The following is a 17,655-nucleotide window of genomic DNA, read 5'->3' as shown; positions in this document are numbered from 1 at the left end:
GGAGGCTTCTAGCAGTATGGGATGCTAGAATTGTTAAGGATCTCATATGGGGAGTATTTTGGTGGTATGGGTCGCTAGAATATGTCGCATATGCGGTTACAAAACTATGAATTATTTATCAATAACATAGACTAGCTTATTCTAGACTATGAGTATACTGTGGTTACAATGGATTTATTGGATATCTTATGGATTTCTTTTGGCGACCGAAATGCCTGTAAAACTATCTATCGCAGACACGTTTATGGAGACCCAGGATCTCTATGCCTGCGATTTATTAATATCTTATGATATACTGCACTCATGGAAGAGTTGGTGACTCTAGTGAGTATTTGAACTCATGGAAGAGTTGGTGACTCTGTCCAGTGAGAGGAGTTGGTGACTCCACTTAGTGAGAAGAGTTGGTGACTGATTTCTCGCTATATGTATCTCATGGGATCATGGAAGAGTTGGTGACTCTGTCCAGTAAGTATTTCATGAACTCATGGAAGGGTTTGCGATCCTAGTGACTAATTTCGAGTTGGTGACCCTATGAACTCATGCAAGAGTCGGTGATCCTGGTGAGTGAAGCCTCGTGGAAGGGGAAACCATGGCGAGCATCTATGGTTTCATGGAAGGGTCGTTGCCCTGGTGAACCCTATGGATACGTGAAACATGTTTGTCTTGGGCATGCGTATGGATCATAGGGGTGGTGCCTTTATGCAGTCTAATGGCATGGCAAGATGTTTTGTGGCTATGTATGTTGCTTCTTGATTTTTGTAGGTACTTAAAGCTACTTATGGATTTATGGATATTTGGGACAGTTGGCTCTTGTGCCTGTGTCTAGTTATTATCCAGTTTATGGAATTATGGATTTTTGGGACACTTGTGCCTGTGTCTGGTTATTATCAGAGTTGTTTACTCAGGATATGGAAATAGTTTGTTTTTTGATATGGTTGGCTCTTGTGCCCGTATCTGACTTCGGATCGTGGATCCAGATTTATGGCTGAAATATTATGGATTGGCAGTTCATCTGCTATTCTTGAAGGATATCTCAGTGGTATCAGGTTTATACAATTGCGGACAACTGTCACCATTTGGTTCCCTCACCTGTCCCGACTAGTGTTTTATACACTAGGTGGAACCAAGGTGTGAACAGGGATCTTTCCACAGAAGAAAGTTGGAGCTTTCACCGACAAAATTTGGCCTGAAAGATGGTTTTGGAGCAAAAGTAGCATGAATTTTATTCATCCAAGAGGCTTCTAAGGTTCATGAGTTAGTGTGTTCACACACATTAATACCAGGGTGGACATATTATTACCTTGAGCGTGGACAGGTGGACAAAAAGGAGACAACTACTTCAAAACTTGGTCTACAAGTCTGGAAAAAGCACCAAGTTGATATTTTAGGCAAAAGCTAAGCTATTTTGGTAAAAAGGGAAAAAGCATTGCAAATATGGCTAATCGAGTTCATTAAAAGGGGTGAGCTCTCTCTCAAAAAGCATGCGCCTATTTCTTCAGCAAGTCGGGCAGATTTCTCAGCAAGTCGGATAGATTTTGATCTGAGGAGAGGGCAACACTTCAACTGATCCGCATACATGGATCTACTTGATATATCTACATTTTTCAATATTTTCTACTCAGTATCATCTAGGAGTCTTACTTACAGTTCTTATAACTGTAAGATAGTCAGTTTATTGTACTTTTCAGTTCCATTTGGTTGTTCTCTTTGATGAGTCACCAACTTCAGATGTACTCTCAGTTTTGGTCTCATAGGCCATCATGGCCTTTTAGAGATGTTAATATATCATTTCATTTCATTTCTCTCAGAGCAACCGTACAGGAGCTGCAGCCAACAGGGATATATACCACCTACTCATGAGCAGAGATACAGCCACTGCATGGCGCAGGATGAGAGAGCCTTGCCCTCATACCCTGATTGAGGATCCACACACATGGCACACACATGCAAAGAGCCTCTACCGTATCCCTCAGCAACCGCCCATACCACAGCCGCAGGAGCCCCGCTACTTTCTTTACTACCTCAATGGTAGAGAGAGATATCCGCCGGTTACAGCATGGGAGATCGGCTGACCACACAGGTATACAGAGTGAGCATCTTATTTATGCAGCTGACACACTGGCACCCTTTGTTGCTCACCTCTTTAATAGGGCACTAGTGGAGGGCCTACCAGCTGAGTGCACACCATCGTGCCTCTCCACAAAGCGGGAGACATGCTAGACCCCAACAACTATAGGACTATCATGATTGGCCATACATTGGCCAAACTTTATGGCGCAGTGCTCGAGGCAGAGTTGATCTCATATGCAGAGAAGGAGGGACTGCGAGCACTAGGGCAGGCTGGATTCCGACGAGCTTTCTCCACTATTGACCATATATTCACTCTGAGATGTCTGATTGATTAGGCTAGGGTGCGGGAGAGGAGATTATACTGCTGCTTTGTGGATTTTTGCATGGTGCCACGGGAGACTCTTCCAGCGCCTCCAGTCATTGGGGATCCCATCAGAGATGGTTTGGGGCATGATGCATCTATGCTTTATATGAGCAGGTCCTTGGGTGCATACGATGCCCTGGGGGGCTATCTGATGTTATTGCTAGCACCATAGGTGTGAAGCAAGGATGCCCACTCTCTCCTACACTATTTGGGCTATACATTGATGAGGTGGCTGACTTCATTGTTCACGGTGGTGGGGACGGGGTAGACATCTCAGGTACCACAGTCCACATTATGCTATATGCAGAAGATATTATTTTGATCTCTGAGTCGCGGATGGGACTATAGCAACATCTCCATGCACTCGATGACTTCTGCACACAAAGAGGACTTACAATGAACCTTGGGAAAACCAAGGTCATGATTTTCCACACCTCAAGGCCGGTTCGACGAGACAGGCCATCTTCACAGTAGCAGGAGGACAGGTAGAGGTGGTAGACTCATATGTGTACTTGGGGATTACATTTGCGACTCTGCCATGAAGATTTACTATGGCACAGGCAGCCAGGGATAGACTCACACGAGGGTGGGTATGCAGCTCTGGCCATGCTAGAGAGACAATGTCACCAGACACACTTCCAGGAGCCCTGCACGAAGGGGTGGTTGTTTGACACACTAGTCGCCCCTGCTTTGATGTATGCTGCAGCAGTATGGGCACGTGGGCTCGCAACCTCCACATGGTCTCAGATAGAGAGGCCTCAGATTCTCATGCTCTCACGGATGGTCCGCAGCAAACCCTCCGTCCCACGTGACATTGTCCGAGCGAGTTTGCCGCACCTCCTATGCTAGTAGAGGCCCTTTTCCAGACGATCTGTTTCATACAGAGGATCAGAGATATGCCATATGATTGACTCACATAGAGCTTTTGAGGCGTCCAGGTTGCTTACAGTCAATGGAGATAGGAGATGATGGTATTCACAGATGATACAGTGGCTCACTCAGCATGGTCTCGACATAGATCACCTGCCACCTTTCCAGTATGATATACATGCACCACACATCCAGTTCTCTCATAGTGGGAGGAACAGAGTCCTTCGACAGGATTTATGGCAGCGATTAACTCAGGAGACTTGGATTACACCCAGTTAGCCTCTACCGCCAAAGATGCTATACTATAGAGATCAGTTTATGAGTATCTCAGTGGATGGATTCATTCAGCGACCCGGATATATGGATGTGTACATGCCTCTCAGTGCCCGAGTGGCGACTGGCCAGCTCAGAGTGTCATCACACTAGCTTGAGATTGAGGCAGCTAGGGTAGCACGGATCCCCAGAGCAGAGAGGAAATGCAGACTATGCCAGGAGGAGGTTGAGAGTGAGGAGCATTATGTATGCAGATGCAGAGCATATAGTGACATTAGAGAGAGATACACCACCATCTTCAGTGGACATCCCTCACTCCGCCAGATCATGGAATCCACAGACCAGCGCAGATTTGGCCAGTTCTTGCTAGAGACACAGCGCCACAGAGAGGCACTGATACGGACTCATACCACAGGGAGAGGTGGGCGACAGCTGCAGCTCACTGATTTCTTCCAAAGATCTATCCCAGTGCCTACCCTGACACAGGCGGGGGTTACACTTTAGCGCGCTGCAGACCTCTGAGCCAGACGGAGACCAAGAGCACCAGGCTACCAGACTCCCAGAATACAACAGAGGGAGATCACAGAGATACGGGCTCGATATTAGCACCATATCCAGGAGTGGCTAGCTCAATTACACTCACACCCAGAGATCATGCTTCGAGGGATTTTTGCCTCGCCATCGCCTATGTATCACATATTACACCCCCATTATGGTACTGGTTGGAGCTAGAGAGATCTACATTGCATTCTTGTATACCCTACACATATAGGTTGCATACTGAGCCTCTAGTAGTGGTGCTCCATCCACCCCCCCCCCCACTAGCTCAGTACTTTCATAGTTTATTTCATGTTCATTTTGACCTATGAGACAAATCAATGTACAACTGTCAATGTCCACTGGACACCCAGAGGACATTGACAGTTGTACATTGATTTGTCTCATCGGTCGAGTTTGGCCTCTAGTAGACATTAATACAGATTTCTTTCTTTCTTGCGACCGTACTGAGGCAACAGTCGGGCAGCCCTTTTCTTCCTTGCTGTTGCGCTGGCCAAACAGCATACAACTCTACCTCTCACTCGCGCAGACTATACAGGGGAGTACAGTAGCTCACCTCTCCTCTTCTTGCGCAGGCCGTACTGAGGAGTATTAGCCATACTGCACTCCATCTCCTGCATATGCTGGACGTAGAGGGTTCAGTAGCAATGCAGCATCCTCCTCCTCTGCTGATGCTGGCCGAACTGATGCTGAGAACCATTCGTGTGTGCCTGCATCTGTACATCACTAGTCCACACATGTGAAGCCCAAGAGCTGATTTGAGGCCTGCTTTAGGGGCTTCTCTTTGGTGATTGTTTCTCAGCTATTTGTAGCTAAGTTGTTTTCTCTTAAGTATTTGTGGAAAGATCTGGTGTTGTTTACACCCTTACCTTGGTTATTGTAAAAGCTTCTCGTTCAATAAAGAAGATCCTATGGGGGGCCGGCCATTCTGGCTCAGTGCGGTGTATTGTATTATTCTTCCACTTTGTTATCATGCTCTGTCTGAAATTGTAAGTGTTGGTCTATTTATCGCTCTGCGTCCCCTTGTTGTGACAAGTGCCAAGTTGGGTGGTCCAATCCCACAGTGAAAAATAGGCCCTGGTTTTGCGTGAGTAGAAATGTAGTGCACACCGCTGCTGCATCCTACTGGAAGATAAGAGGGGGAACTCCCTCTCTGGTCGGCTCCTCTAGGAGAGAGGCTACATTGGGGGAGGGGGAGGGGGAGGGAAAAGAAACACTGGCTGCTTGTAGTGCTAAGTTGGGTGGTCCAATCCTACAGTGAAGAATAGGCCCTGGTTTTGCATGAGTAGAAATGTAGTGCACATTGCTGCTACATCCTATTGGAGTCGCCTATGTGCATAGTTAAAAGAAACGTTTCATCGGTTTAGTCGTTTCATTCATTGATTTCATTTAGTTTCATCTCTCTATGGACGAAACAAAGAGGTTTCGAAATGACACTTGTCAAATCAAGCTGGGAAAAAGTGAGCGTAGAAAATTTCAACAATTGGGTGTGAAATTATATGAGAGAGAGATTGAAAGTATGAAATCGGGGTTTATAAATCGGGAGAAAGTAGAAAATTATAAATGATTGGGTGTGAAATTTGGTGCAATTGGAGTCATACAACTGAAATTTCAGCCATCAAACCATTGCTAGGATCGGGGAATCTGTCACGACACCTGTTGGAAAAATAGAAGACCGTGAGGGTTGCTTGGCTCTCGCAGTTCGGTCAGCAGCTTTTTTATGAGGGTAGTGGTACAGATTCTGCTATTTTCATTCGTAGAGGTATTGCCCAGCATGGTTTATTGCAGGATGTTTCTCACTCTGATTATACACCCCCCAGATAGTGGATTGACACTAGTTGGGAGATTGTTGCTAGTATTACAACATGGCAGATCTGGAGAGCTAGATGCACGGAGGCTATTGAGGGTGTCTAGTTTTTTGGGTCTCAGTGCATTAGTACTATATGGGGTGATATCATCCATACTCTTATTGCTACTTGGGCTCGCATTCAAGGGTCCTCTCGTTCGGCGTAGGCGAAGCGCGTGATATTTATGCGGGAGTGGGACCATGGCATCTTTTTCTCCTCTAGTACCACAGGTCTTACATGGCATCGTGATGCTCCGCAGTGGTTGAAATCACCTTACATATTGGGGCGATTCTATTCTTTTCCGGCTTATAGCTGTGATTGTTGTATGTTTTTTTCATACTTAATAAAAGTATCTTTTTTTTTTTGGTGCAATTGAGGTTGAAGTATGAAATTGGGATTTATAAATTGGAAGAAGGTGAGAAATTGAAAAGTTAGTGGAACACTTCAAGGAACTTTCAACAATCGGGTGCGAAATTAGGGAAAATTGTCCAAGAAGTCGAATTTGCAAAATGGTGTATCAACCATTAAGGTTGAAAGTATGACAATTCGGATTTAAAATTGGGGGAAAGTGAGAAGTTGAAGAGCTAGTGAAATACTTGTAAGAAATTTCAACAATCGGGTGTGAAATTAGATAAAATTGACCAAGAAGTCAAATTTGAGGATTGTTACACATAGTCACAAGAAATGTTTCGTCTGGTTTGTTGTTTTGTCTATTTCACCTTTTTCGTTTTTATGGGTTAAAAAAAAAGATCTAAGATGTAGAGGAGAATAAAGTGAGGGCGAAGGAGAAGAATAAGGTTTTTTCTAAAAGTCTCAAATTGGGAGTGTTTCGTTTTGTTTTGTTTTGAAACATTTCGTTTGTTTTGTGCGTTTCGTATTTCGTAGGGACAAAATGGGTTTTCATGTGATTGCCTATGTGGCGTTTTCATCTGCCTAGAAAGGAGTGTACGATGTTCGTCCAGATGTGTCGGATGGTCTCCGTAGGAGGAGTGTTATATCCATCAATTACCTCGCAGCATTTGGCACACCAAATGTGCTAGGCATAGACACTGATGATGAGCTCCCATCTTTGGCACACCTGGGTCCTGGAGTCCATTGGGGTGCGCACACTGCGAAGGCAGGGTTAATCAAAAGCTAGAAGTAAAAGCTGAAGGGTTGGGCTAGTGCCATCGTCTTCCTAGTGAAGTGCCGCTGCGGATAGTGTTGCCTAGGCCATTGGCCCCCATGCGGCAAAATAGAGGGTGCCGGGCTCAGAAGTGATCGGTTGCGCCTTTGAGAAATCCAAAAGCTAATGTCTCTTGAGACTTCAATGGGCCCCCCATCAACATACACAAAGCAAGGCATCCGACAATAACAAGCCAAGTGCCAACCATGAGGCTACATTGGGCTAGTAGAAGTCATAGGAAGAGTCATCTTCTGCAGCCGAAAACTCTCATAATCGCTTCCAAAAGTTAGAGAGGAAACGATGAGAGGATGCCTTGGGATTGCCACCAAGAAGAGGCCATGGGAATGCCATCAAGCTCCTGGAGATGGTTGTCACGGCCCAATCTGGCGGTGTATTGGAAGAGGGGGATGTTGTAAAGTCCTTCACTGAATCTCCCTAAACACGGCTGAAAACCATGTCTAACTCTGGCGTTCCATACCACTGAAGTCAGCCCGATGGCCTTCGACATAGCAACCTATGTACCTGCCATGTGCACGGCATGAGCATGTCTGCTCTCTTGGTCCAAGCGAGACCACCAGTGGTGCATCCCCACAAGTGGGTCTCATAATAACCCAAGCTCTCACTTATATAGTGATGGCTACGCCATAAATAACTAACTCACTATAAAAGGCCATAAGCTTGTTTTATCAATTCAGGAAACCCTAGTCAAGTATCATACTATTAATCCCTAATCATGCCGCCCCTACCCCCACTGAACTAGTCCCTAATCCATATATTAGTGTCGAGGTACATAACATGCTTCCCCACTTCAAGCCTTCGCTCTCGTGTAAAGCCATTTGAGAAAGTCTCACTAGAACTCTGACCCCGAGATTGAGCTATTAGATATCCTCCTAACGATCATTAATCAAAGACAATTCCCAATCGAGCTCTCTGTCTTTGAAGTCCTGCTCACAATCAAACCCATCGGAAACAATCCAAATGGATTCTTTGTCTCTAAAGCCTCATTGTGAACTCCATATCTCGCGGAAAAAATCGACAGATCACCCAACCTCAACAAATCTCACTTCCCTCACTCGGAAAGTCTGGTAGCACCCGAATCCTTAGAGTCGGTTCCAGTTATAGAACTATCAAGTAGACAAATCATCAGAGTATTCTCATCCAAGGTCACGATCCCTAAGAATATTCACTCTATCTAGGGTAGCGATCCCTGATAGAGCATCCAACAGAGGTTGTCATACCTTTAAGTTCTTTAATGTGAGGGAATATGATGCAGGGGAGAAGGGAGCTTGAGCTCTACTCTCACAAATCCTAGAAGAGAACACACAAGGTGAGAGATTGAAAATTGTTGTTCTTCTTCTTCAACAAAAGAGGTCTACAAAGGAGATAAAGTGACTAACACACATACTAGAGTGTATACAAGCGGTCCATAATGTGAACACGCTAAAGTGGATTGGATAGGTGTGGACTAGTCAGTGTAGTCCAGCTGTAGAAAATCTGGCGAAGATATGTCAGTGCCAGCTACCAAACCCGCGAGTGATGTAAATGTCAAATGGTCACGCAGGCGCCTCGTGAGTGTCAGCTCATGTTGAGCTTGACATCTCAACACTCCCCCTTAAACTCAACTCCAACTCGTGAACTCCAAGCATATCTCGAAATCTGCGGAGCTTCTCAGCTCCCAAGGCCTTCATGAATCAGCGACCTAATCCTATGTGCTGACGTAGACCAAATTGATGTCGCCTGCCAAGACTCTCCCCCTGATGAAGTGGTAGTGTACCTCAATGTGTTTTGTCTGGGCATGGAAAATTGGGTTCCTGGCCAACTGTATACTGCGAAGATTGTCACAATATATAACAACCTTTCTCTCCATATATAATCCCAAATCAGCAAGTAGCTTGCGTAACCAAGCTACCTCACACACTGTCACCATAGCTCCTCTGTACTCGACAAGACAACTGTGGGCTGCTTCTTGCTGCTCCATGTCACAACAGCACTCCCCAATGAAAACATAAATCCACTGGTAGATCTCGTCTGAGAGCTACCTGCCTAATCTGCATCTGTGTATCCATATAGCTCCAATGGTACACCTGTTGCATTAAACAATGCATAATCAACAGTGGCCCTTAAATACCGAAGTGTGCATCGCACACTGTTAAGATGTGGTTTGCGCAGAACCTACATAAACTGGCTCTCTAAGCCAACATTGTAACTTAAATCTGGTCTGCTGATTGTAACATAGATCAAACTCCCCACAATCTTCCTGTACATAGTGGGATCCTCCAATACATAACGTGCATCCGCATTGAACTTGCTATTTTGATCTAATGGCACCGAGATTGGCTTACAACCAGCCATTCCATACTTGGACAACATGTCCAATACATACCGTCTCTATGACAACCAAATACCATCAGGTGTACGAATGACCTCAATGCTAAAAAAAGTAGCACAAATCTCCCAAATCCTTTATCTCAAACTTCTTTTTGAGAAGACTTTTCACATGCTCAATCTCTTCCAAGTTGGTATCCCCAACAATAAGATCATCTATATAGATGGTGATGATCACAATACCCTTATCACTCTTGCACACTCTTTTTGAGAAGACTTTTCACATGCTCAATCTCTTCCAAGTTGGTATCCCCAACAATAAGATCATCTACATAGATGGTGATGATCACAATATCCTTATCACTCTTGCACACGTACAAAGAGTGATCTGTATCTGCCATATGAAAACCAATAGTGACAAGATACTCAGCAATCTTGTCATGCCATGCTCGTGGAGCTTGCTTCAGTCCATACAAGACCTTACGAAGCTTACATACATACTCTGGGTGACCTGTATTCTCAAAACCAGGTGGCTGATCCATATACACTTCTTCTTGTAAGTCACTATGCAAGAATGCATTTTTTACATCCATCTGATGTAAGAACTAGCCTTTGGCTGCAGCTACCATAGTAGCAGGGGAACGCCATTTCCACCCCTTGGGAACGGTGGAACGCGTTCCCCCAAGGCTGAGATGCCTAAACCGGGTGGAGCGTGCATGGGGAAACGATTTGGCATGGGAATGGCCAGGGGAACGTGGGGGAACGTGGGGGAACGGTTTCATGGAGCGTTTGGCTGCCGTTCCCCCTTTGGGGAACGTTTTTTATGTTTGGCCAAGAAAAAAAAAAGGAGAGAAAAAGTGAACCTGTTGTTGCGAGCCGCCTGTGGATATCCTTGAAAGACGTACCCTATTGTCGCCTGCCCGCATATTTCCTAGGCCCATGCGGCGTGCGTACTTGACAGCTATGAGTCACGAGTGGGCTCCTCTCTCGAGTCTCTTTAGACTTTGACTCCTACTTTCTAAGGCAAGGCAGTAAGGCTACTTTCTTTTCCCCCTCTTTCTCTTTCGTTCCCCCTTACCGTTCCCCCTCGTTCTCGTTCCCCTTGTGGCCCGTTCCCGTTCCCTTGATGGGGCTTTCGTTCCGTTCCCGTTCCCGTTCTGTTGCTACTATGGCAGCCACTGCAATCATAGCTCTCATAGTTGCCATCTTTGCAACTGGGGCAAACGTCTCCTCATAATCAATCCGATGTGTCTGCGCATATCCTTAGGCTACCAATCTAGCCTTGTACCTAGTTATTCTACTATCACAGTTATGTTTCACCTTATACACCCACTTACATCCAATAGCTTTCTTGCCTTCAAGCAATGGCACCAAATCGTAAGTCTCATTTTCATACAATGCATCAATCTCCTTATCCGTAGCTTTCTCCCAATACACATTTCCAATAGCCTCATCAAAACATGTGGGCTCTACAACCTGCACAACTTTTGCCATGTAAGCATAGTGATGTGCCACATAACCATCGTGTAAGTCAACCTCTGCACAGGGTTTTTGACTCTTCCAGATCTTGGTAACTTTGCATTCCTGGCTTCCAAAGCCTTCTTTAGACCAGGTGTTCTCATTGTTGGAGTCCCAAGCTCCTCGTCAAGGCTCATCTCCGAGCCACTAGACTCTCCATCAACAAGAGAATGCCTTGTAGAAATTTCAGGCATACCAAGGGGCTCAACCACTTTCTCTTTGCCTTTATGTGATGTACCAACTACATTTCAGGATTGGTATTATGATGCAGCCTGCCACTCCATGGTCTATCAACAGAACCGCTGCATGAGGACTCTCCTGGTCCACTCAATGACTGTGATTATTGACTTGCATTCTGTGCAACCACATTTCCACTTACATCAGCCCCAACATCTTTTTCATCAGCATACCAGCTACTCATCTCATCAAATACATCCTTGCTTACCCTCAATTCACGTGTAGCAGGATTATAACATCTATATCCCTTTTGCTCAAGGGAACACCCAATAAACACACATTTTTTTGCCTTTGGATCCAGCTTAGTATGCAACTTGTTTGGCACATGCACATATGCAATACATCCAAAAACTTTCAAGTGAGATAAATCGGGTTTCTTGCCGGTAAACTTTTCCTCTGGCGTTACAGAAACCTATGGTTGTAACAGAAACACCAATAGATGTAAGGGATTCCACAATGCCCTTGATCTTTATGGCATAATCATTCAGAGACATGTTTTTCTTCTCCATGATATGAAGCCCATTCTTCAACTAAATCTTTCGTGCCTTGGTATTAGTTTCATACAGCTTCACCAAGGTGTCCTATGCCTCCTTGGGTGACTTGACATCCTGTGTATGCCCAATCATGGTGTCTTGTATGCTAATAGGAAGTCAATACATGACTTTTCTTGCTCCTTGATTCCAATCCTTGTATTCTTTTACATTTGCAGCAGTTGGATTAATCTCCGGTATCTCTGGTACCTCCTCATGTTCGTGCCTCTTCATGTTTATCTTCAATGTAGTCCCAATAGCCTTTTCCTATCAGAAAATTTGTCAATCTAAACCTCCAAGCATGGAAGTTGTTTTTGTCAAGCTTCTCTGCAACAATTTGGTTAATTTTATCATTTGACATCTTGTCTGAAACATGAACTCACCAAAAACAGCACTCTTGTTTGACCTGCACAAACTACTGGATTCTTTGCAGTGGTACTATGCTACGCCACACAGTGTCTGCACAACCAATCGCTCTTCTTACAGTACCAAAAATAGAATTTTGCATAGAATCAAAACTTACCCGCAGTGCTCGTGAATGCCTACGAACTAAAAAACGGAGGTCTAATTTTCGGCTTGAAAAATGTTGTCCAAAAGCTCCGCTCCCGCAAAGAGGGCTCTCTTTGTTAATCTAAACCTCCAAGCATGGAAGTTGTTTTTGTCAAGCTTCTTTGCAACAATCTGGTTGACATCTTGTCTTCAACACAAACTCACCAAAAACAACACTCTTGTTTGATCTGCACAAACTGTTGTATTCTTTGTAGCGGTACTATGCTACACCCAAACTGTCACAACCAGTGACCTCAACTTGCATACATACACCTAATAGCACCTGTAAGATCTCTTTGCAGTACACACAGTGTTTGCATAACCAATCGCCCTTCCTGCAGTACCAAAAATAGAATTCTGGAGAGAATCGAAACTTACCCGTAGTGCTTGTGAACGCCTGCGAACTGAAAAACGGAGGTTCAGACGCGCCCGAAACGCGTTTTCGGTCCGAAAAATATTTCCCTTAAGCTCCACTCCCGCGAAGAGAGCTCCTCAATCGGAGCTCGTTTGCCGCCGTCCCTCCTTAATGTACTAGAGTGTCTCCTCCGCTTTCTTTGCCATGTCTACTTTGCTTTCTTCACCTTCTTTGAATTGGGGTCTCCCGAAGTCTCGGGTTGACTTTGGGTTTCTCTTGGAGTCTGAGAATCCTTGCCATGCTTAAACTTTCGTTTATGTTAGGATCTTGAGTGGTGTCGAAGAGGGTTGTTCGGGTTTCTTTGGCTATTTCTTAGCCATGGTCTCATCATAAATCTTAGCATATCAGATAGCATCATCCAATGTCTTGCTTTGATTATTCCTGATCTGGAGGTGATATTCATTATGCAATTCATCCACAAAGAATCCAAGAATAGTGATGGGGTCCATGTGAATTGCCCAAGCTTGTAACTCTCGAAACTTTGCAAATGTGTTTAAAGGCATATTCTTCATTTCAAAATATTTAAACTTGGAGATAATATCGTACTCATCCTCAGCCTGCAGGAACTCTTCTCGGAAAACCTGCTCAAAATCTACCCACGTCATGGGTTTTATGCGTAACACTTTCCACCAAGTAAGGGCCTTTCTTGTCAGGAACCCTTGTACCATTTGTATCCTGCTACCCTCAGGGAAAGGGTAGAGCTCAAAATGTATACCCCACTTGTGGAACCAAGAGTCAACTGTCTCCTAAGTCCTCTATTTTTTCTCCCCCGTGTAGGGCTCTGGAGTAAAAGAGGGTGCAACCAAATCTGTCCCATCTCCCCCTGCTGTCACCAGACCCGCCAAAGTTGCTTGCATAACAACCATGGTGGTGCGTAATTTTCTGCTCTAACAAGGTCATCCTTGGGTGTGTGCCGTCTTCCTTTCCTTCAAAGCGCCTCTGAGAAATGTGCACTCAAAAAAGTTGGCACGATTCCGGGTATTGGGCCATGGAAAAAGACTACCAAATGAAAAAAACTCATACAATATGGGTGTGTTATCATCATCCTCATCCATCCAAAATATCCAACATAGGTGAGTCTATGATTGCTGAGAGACTCGCCAAGTCCACCCTCAGTGGGGGGGTGTCCCTATATCTCTGGAAAATCTCCCCAGTCTGGAGCTGCTGTGTGGAGAGCTGTCGCCGACCTGGGCCCGTGGACATTGAGTGCGCTGTATCTGGTGGGCATGGTCCAAGGTGACTCCAGGAGGTGAGAGACAGCAGATCAATGAGCGGTTATGAGCCTATAAATAGCAGGGCTAGGGTTAGATCTCAGCATTCAATCATACCTGCATTGCCAAGTACCCAGAGAGAAAAACCTCGATCAGCAGCTGGCACCCTGGCACAACAGATTTCAGTCATGTACAGCTTGGAGCAGCAAGTACAGTCAGGTCACATGCATCACTAGTTTAGCATACAGCATTCAAGAGTCCAGATCTAGTTCAGATCATCATTGTAAATATTAATTCGTTTAGTTAATATATATAGTGGAATTAGGTTAATCTTTTCCCTTATCCCTGTTCATGTTCATTTGTGCTTAATCATTAGCGTTAATTGCAGCACATAATCAGCATGCTTCCACTTAGCATGCCACATGAACTCTTTCTGAAACTCCCATCTATTAGTATGGTTCAGACTAAACTTCTTGTAACGTACTACTTAACATCCATGTTGGAAAATTATGTGATTCTAACTCTTCTATGTAATTCTTCATATGGCAGTGAAGCAGATAAGGGGGGAATGGAGCTGGATGATGTCTGGTTTGCATATCCCTCACGACCTAATGATTGGGTGCTTCAGGTATTGAAACAATTGTCTATGTTAATATTCACGCTCCTTTATTTTTAATTTTTTAAAAGGAGGAAGCTCCCTTCCAGAAGTTCTCATCACTGGATTTAAAGTTGGAAAAAGGAGAGAGACTTCCGTACACCCACACTTACTTTGGACTGCTTTGTCCTTTGTTTGTGCTGTTCTTACCTGGCCATCGTTAGGAATCTTTCCACTGCTTCTCTTCATATTCCCAAGGTGCTTCACCGACTGCTTTCTTGCTTCCCTCACTAAGCCTGGTTTCAGGCCTGTTGCTTCCACCTATACCCTGGAATGCTGGCCTGTTTTTAATTTTTGTACAACCCTTGTGGTCCTTTTATCTCAATTTTTCTCTGAAATGCCACTTTACTTACTTTGCTGATGTCTCTCATGCAAACCCTCTAAACGTGAAGGTACCTATTCTGGAGGTCTGTGTGCTATGTGCTTTTAATGCTTCTTATGCTAGATTGCGTTTATGCGTGTGTCCAGGTCCTAGCCTAGGTCTTAAAGCCCATGCTGCTCACAAATACCTCTCTTCCAGTCACTCCTATATCCTGGTGCTCTGGTCCAGATCATTGCCACTCAATGCAATCAAAGAAGATGGCATGAATAAGAGAATGGCTAAAGTAGATGTGAGGGGGCTGTCCAAACAAAAGAAGACATTTTCTCTTGTCTACGACCAGCAGTGATAGCTCTCAAATGAGTCTCGTAGCCCATACAAAAAAGCTACATGAGATTCAGCAGTTCTCATCTGATCATCATACTATCTAATAAGTTTTTATTTACTGTAAGATGGCTCTTATCGTCCTGCTACTTAATACTTACAATCCATTTACTGTAGGGTGTTTCCCTCAAACTGAATCCAGGAGCAAAAGTTGCACTTGTTGGCCCTAGTGGAGGTGGAAAGGTAATCACATCGTCTTACCAATCTACAACACGAAAACACTCATCATAACTTTACTAACATGATGTGCAATCCTCAAATGCAGACAACAATTGCAAACTTGCTAGAAAGATTCTATGATCCGAAAAGGGGGAGAATACTTCTGAATGGAGTATCATTGCAGGAAGTATCTCATCAGCACCTGCATGAGAAGGTGTTGACCAAGCACATTCTTTTAGATGTCCCTTGGAAAGTTTTTGTTTTAATATTATAGAAAAAACTGTATGGTATAAAACATGACTTGTTGTAAGGAGGAAAGCCCTATCATTTCTGTTAGATCATCTTCTCCAGTCGTGGTTACATTTGACACAGATCAGCATTGTTAGTCAAGAGCCTGTATTGTTCAATTGCTCGATAGCAGACAACATCTCTTACGGGGTCAGAGGAGTGACTGCTAGTGACATAGAAAGAGCAGCTGTAAGTACTGCATTACTCAGAAGATCATGTCGATTTGTTTACGACATCTTGAAGTGTAAGGATAAATGTATATATGAAAAAAATGCTGCAGGTCATGGCCAATGCACACGAATTTGTATCCAACTTCCGTGAAGGGTATGAAACCTATGTTGGTGAGCGTGGTATCAGACTTTCGGGAGGTCAGAAACAGCGCATAGCAATAGCTAGGGCGCTTCTCATGGATCCTCGCATTCTCCTCCTGGATGAAGCTACAAGCGCACTAGATGCAGAGAGCGAATTTCTGGTGCAGGTAGGAATTTCTTTTCAATTATATCCTCCCACCAACAAAGTTACTGACTTAATTCTAACCCATTCGCACTTGATTCTAACCCATGTGGACAGGATGCAATGGACCGTTTGATGAAAGGAAGAACTGTACTTGTTATTGCACATCGTCTCTCAACTGTTAAGAGTGCTGATACTGTGGCAGTGGTTAATGGTGGCCGTATTGCTGAAATAGGTACTCATGATGAGCTGCTTGAAAGAAATGGCATTTATGCAGCTTTGGTAAAAAGGCAGCTGCAAGGCCCGAGCAGGGATAGTTCTGTTAAAGCTGATGCTGATGCACTTTCAGAGCAATCATAGTGACTGAACGAAAGTCATGCCTTCAAATATGGGTTGAAGTCCTAGTGTTCATAAATGTGAGGAGCATACGGCTCTCTAATAGAATTCCTTTAAAAGTTTCTGCTGCAAGAGTGATTCCTGGAGCATACTTTTTTCTTAATGAATACAAGCTTTAAACCTGGCAGTCCCACACAGTTCACACAAATTCTACTTCCTAAAGCTTCTAGATGTAACTTTTATCAGTGCACGTAACGATTATGTACCATGATATGGACGTTGCGTGTGGGTGACTGGTGCAAACAAGCCTTAGGAATCAATTAGCAAGGATTAAGATGACATGAATCCTCTTCCTGTACAACTAAGATGAAGCAAATATCAGCCTTTCCAGACCAGCTGTGCGTTTTGTGGGGTCTTCCTATGTTGCAGGATCTGCTCGCATGAGTGCATTAGGTGTGGGAGGCCTAAGCTGCCGTGAGATTTGAGAGAAAGAAAGAAAGCTGTATTAACGTCTACTAGAGGCCGAACTCGACCTATGAGACAAATCAATGTACAACTGTCAATGTCTTCTAGATGTTCAGAAAAAGAAAAAGGACAAAATGAACATGAGAGAGAGAGCGCCATTGAGTTCTCTTAAGAACCAAGAGAGAGCGCCATTGAGTTCTCTTAAGGACCATATAGAAGGAGAAGAGAGAGAAGAAAGAAAGAAAGATTTTATTTAACGTCTTCCAAAAGACCGAACTCGGCCTATGAGACAAATCGGAGTACCTGTATGGGGTATCCTCTGTCATCCCAACAAAATGAAAAAGTACTGAACAAAAAAACTGAATCTGGGTGTGCAGGGGATGGAGCTCTACTACTAGGAAAATGCAAAGCTATATGCATGGAGTATACAATCATGATATGCAACCTAGCTAGCTCCATCTTGTACCATACTGGGGGTATAAAATGGTATACATCAGTGAAGGGGGTGTCCACAGCTCCCTGAAGAACATGCCTGGGTGTGCTCTGAAGCGAGCCAGTCGCTCCGCACCCTCTCTATGAAACTGAGCTCTGATCTCTGTCATCTCTCTCTGGTATAGGCGTGGTGTCAGAAAGCCAGGTGTCCTCTGTCTCCTGCGGGCTCTAA

At 44.4% G+C, this 17,655-nt stretch overlaps 1 protein-coding gene and 1 pseudogene across 1 annotated transcript in view; both read left to right on the top strand.

Moving 5' to 3' along the window:
* The window catches only part of ABCB27 (transporter associated with antigen processing protein 2), an 83,880-nt gene extending 67,146 nt beyond the window's left edge, over positions 1-16,734 (top strand). The window contains exons 12-17 of the mRNA XM_086797457.1: positions 14,482-14,560; positions 15,408-15,473; positions 15,556-15,663; positions 15,822-15,926; positions 16,018-16,215; positions 16,308-16,734. Coding sequence (XP_086653583.1) covers positions 14,482-14,560; positions 15,408-15,473; positions 15,556-15,663; positions 15,822-15,926; positions 16,018-16,215; positions 16,308-16,550 — 799 coding nt within the window. The 3' untranslated portion in view covers positions 16,551-16,734. The remainder of the gene's footprint in view (positions 1-14,481; positions 14,561-15,407; positions 15,474-15,555; positions 15,664-15,821; positions 15,927-16,017; positions 16,216-16,307) is intronic.
* On the top strand, positions 3,416-4,309 carry LOC147602964 (uncharacterized; annotated as a pseudogene).
* Positions 16,735-17,655: the final 921 nt, after the last annotated feature.

This window comes from Cibotium barometz, chromosome 65, assembly GCF_041138505.1.
Source record: "Cibotium barometz isolate CiBa-2024 chromosome 65, ASM4113850v1, whole genome shotgun sequence".
Classification (NCBI taxonomy): Eukaryota; Viridiplantae; Streptophyta; class Polypodiopsida; order Cyatheales; family Cibotiaceae; genus Cibotium; species Cibotium barometz.
Note: the sequence above shows the minus strand (reverse complement) of the source record. Positions and strands in the feature narration are given on the sequence as shown.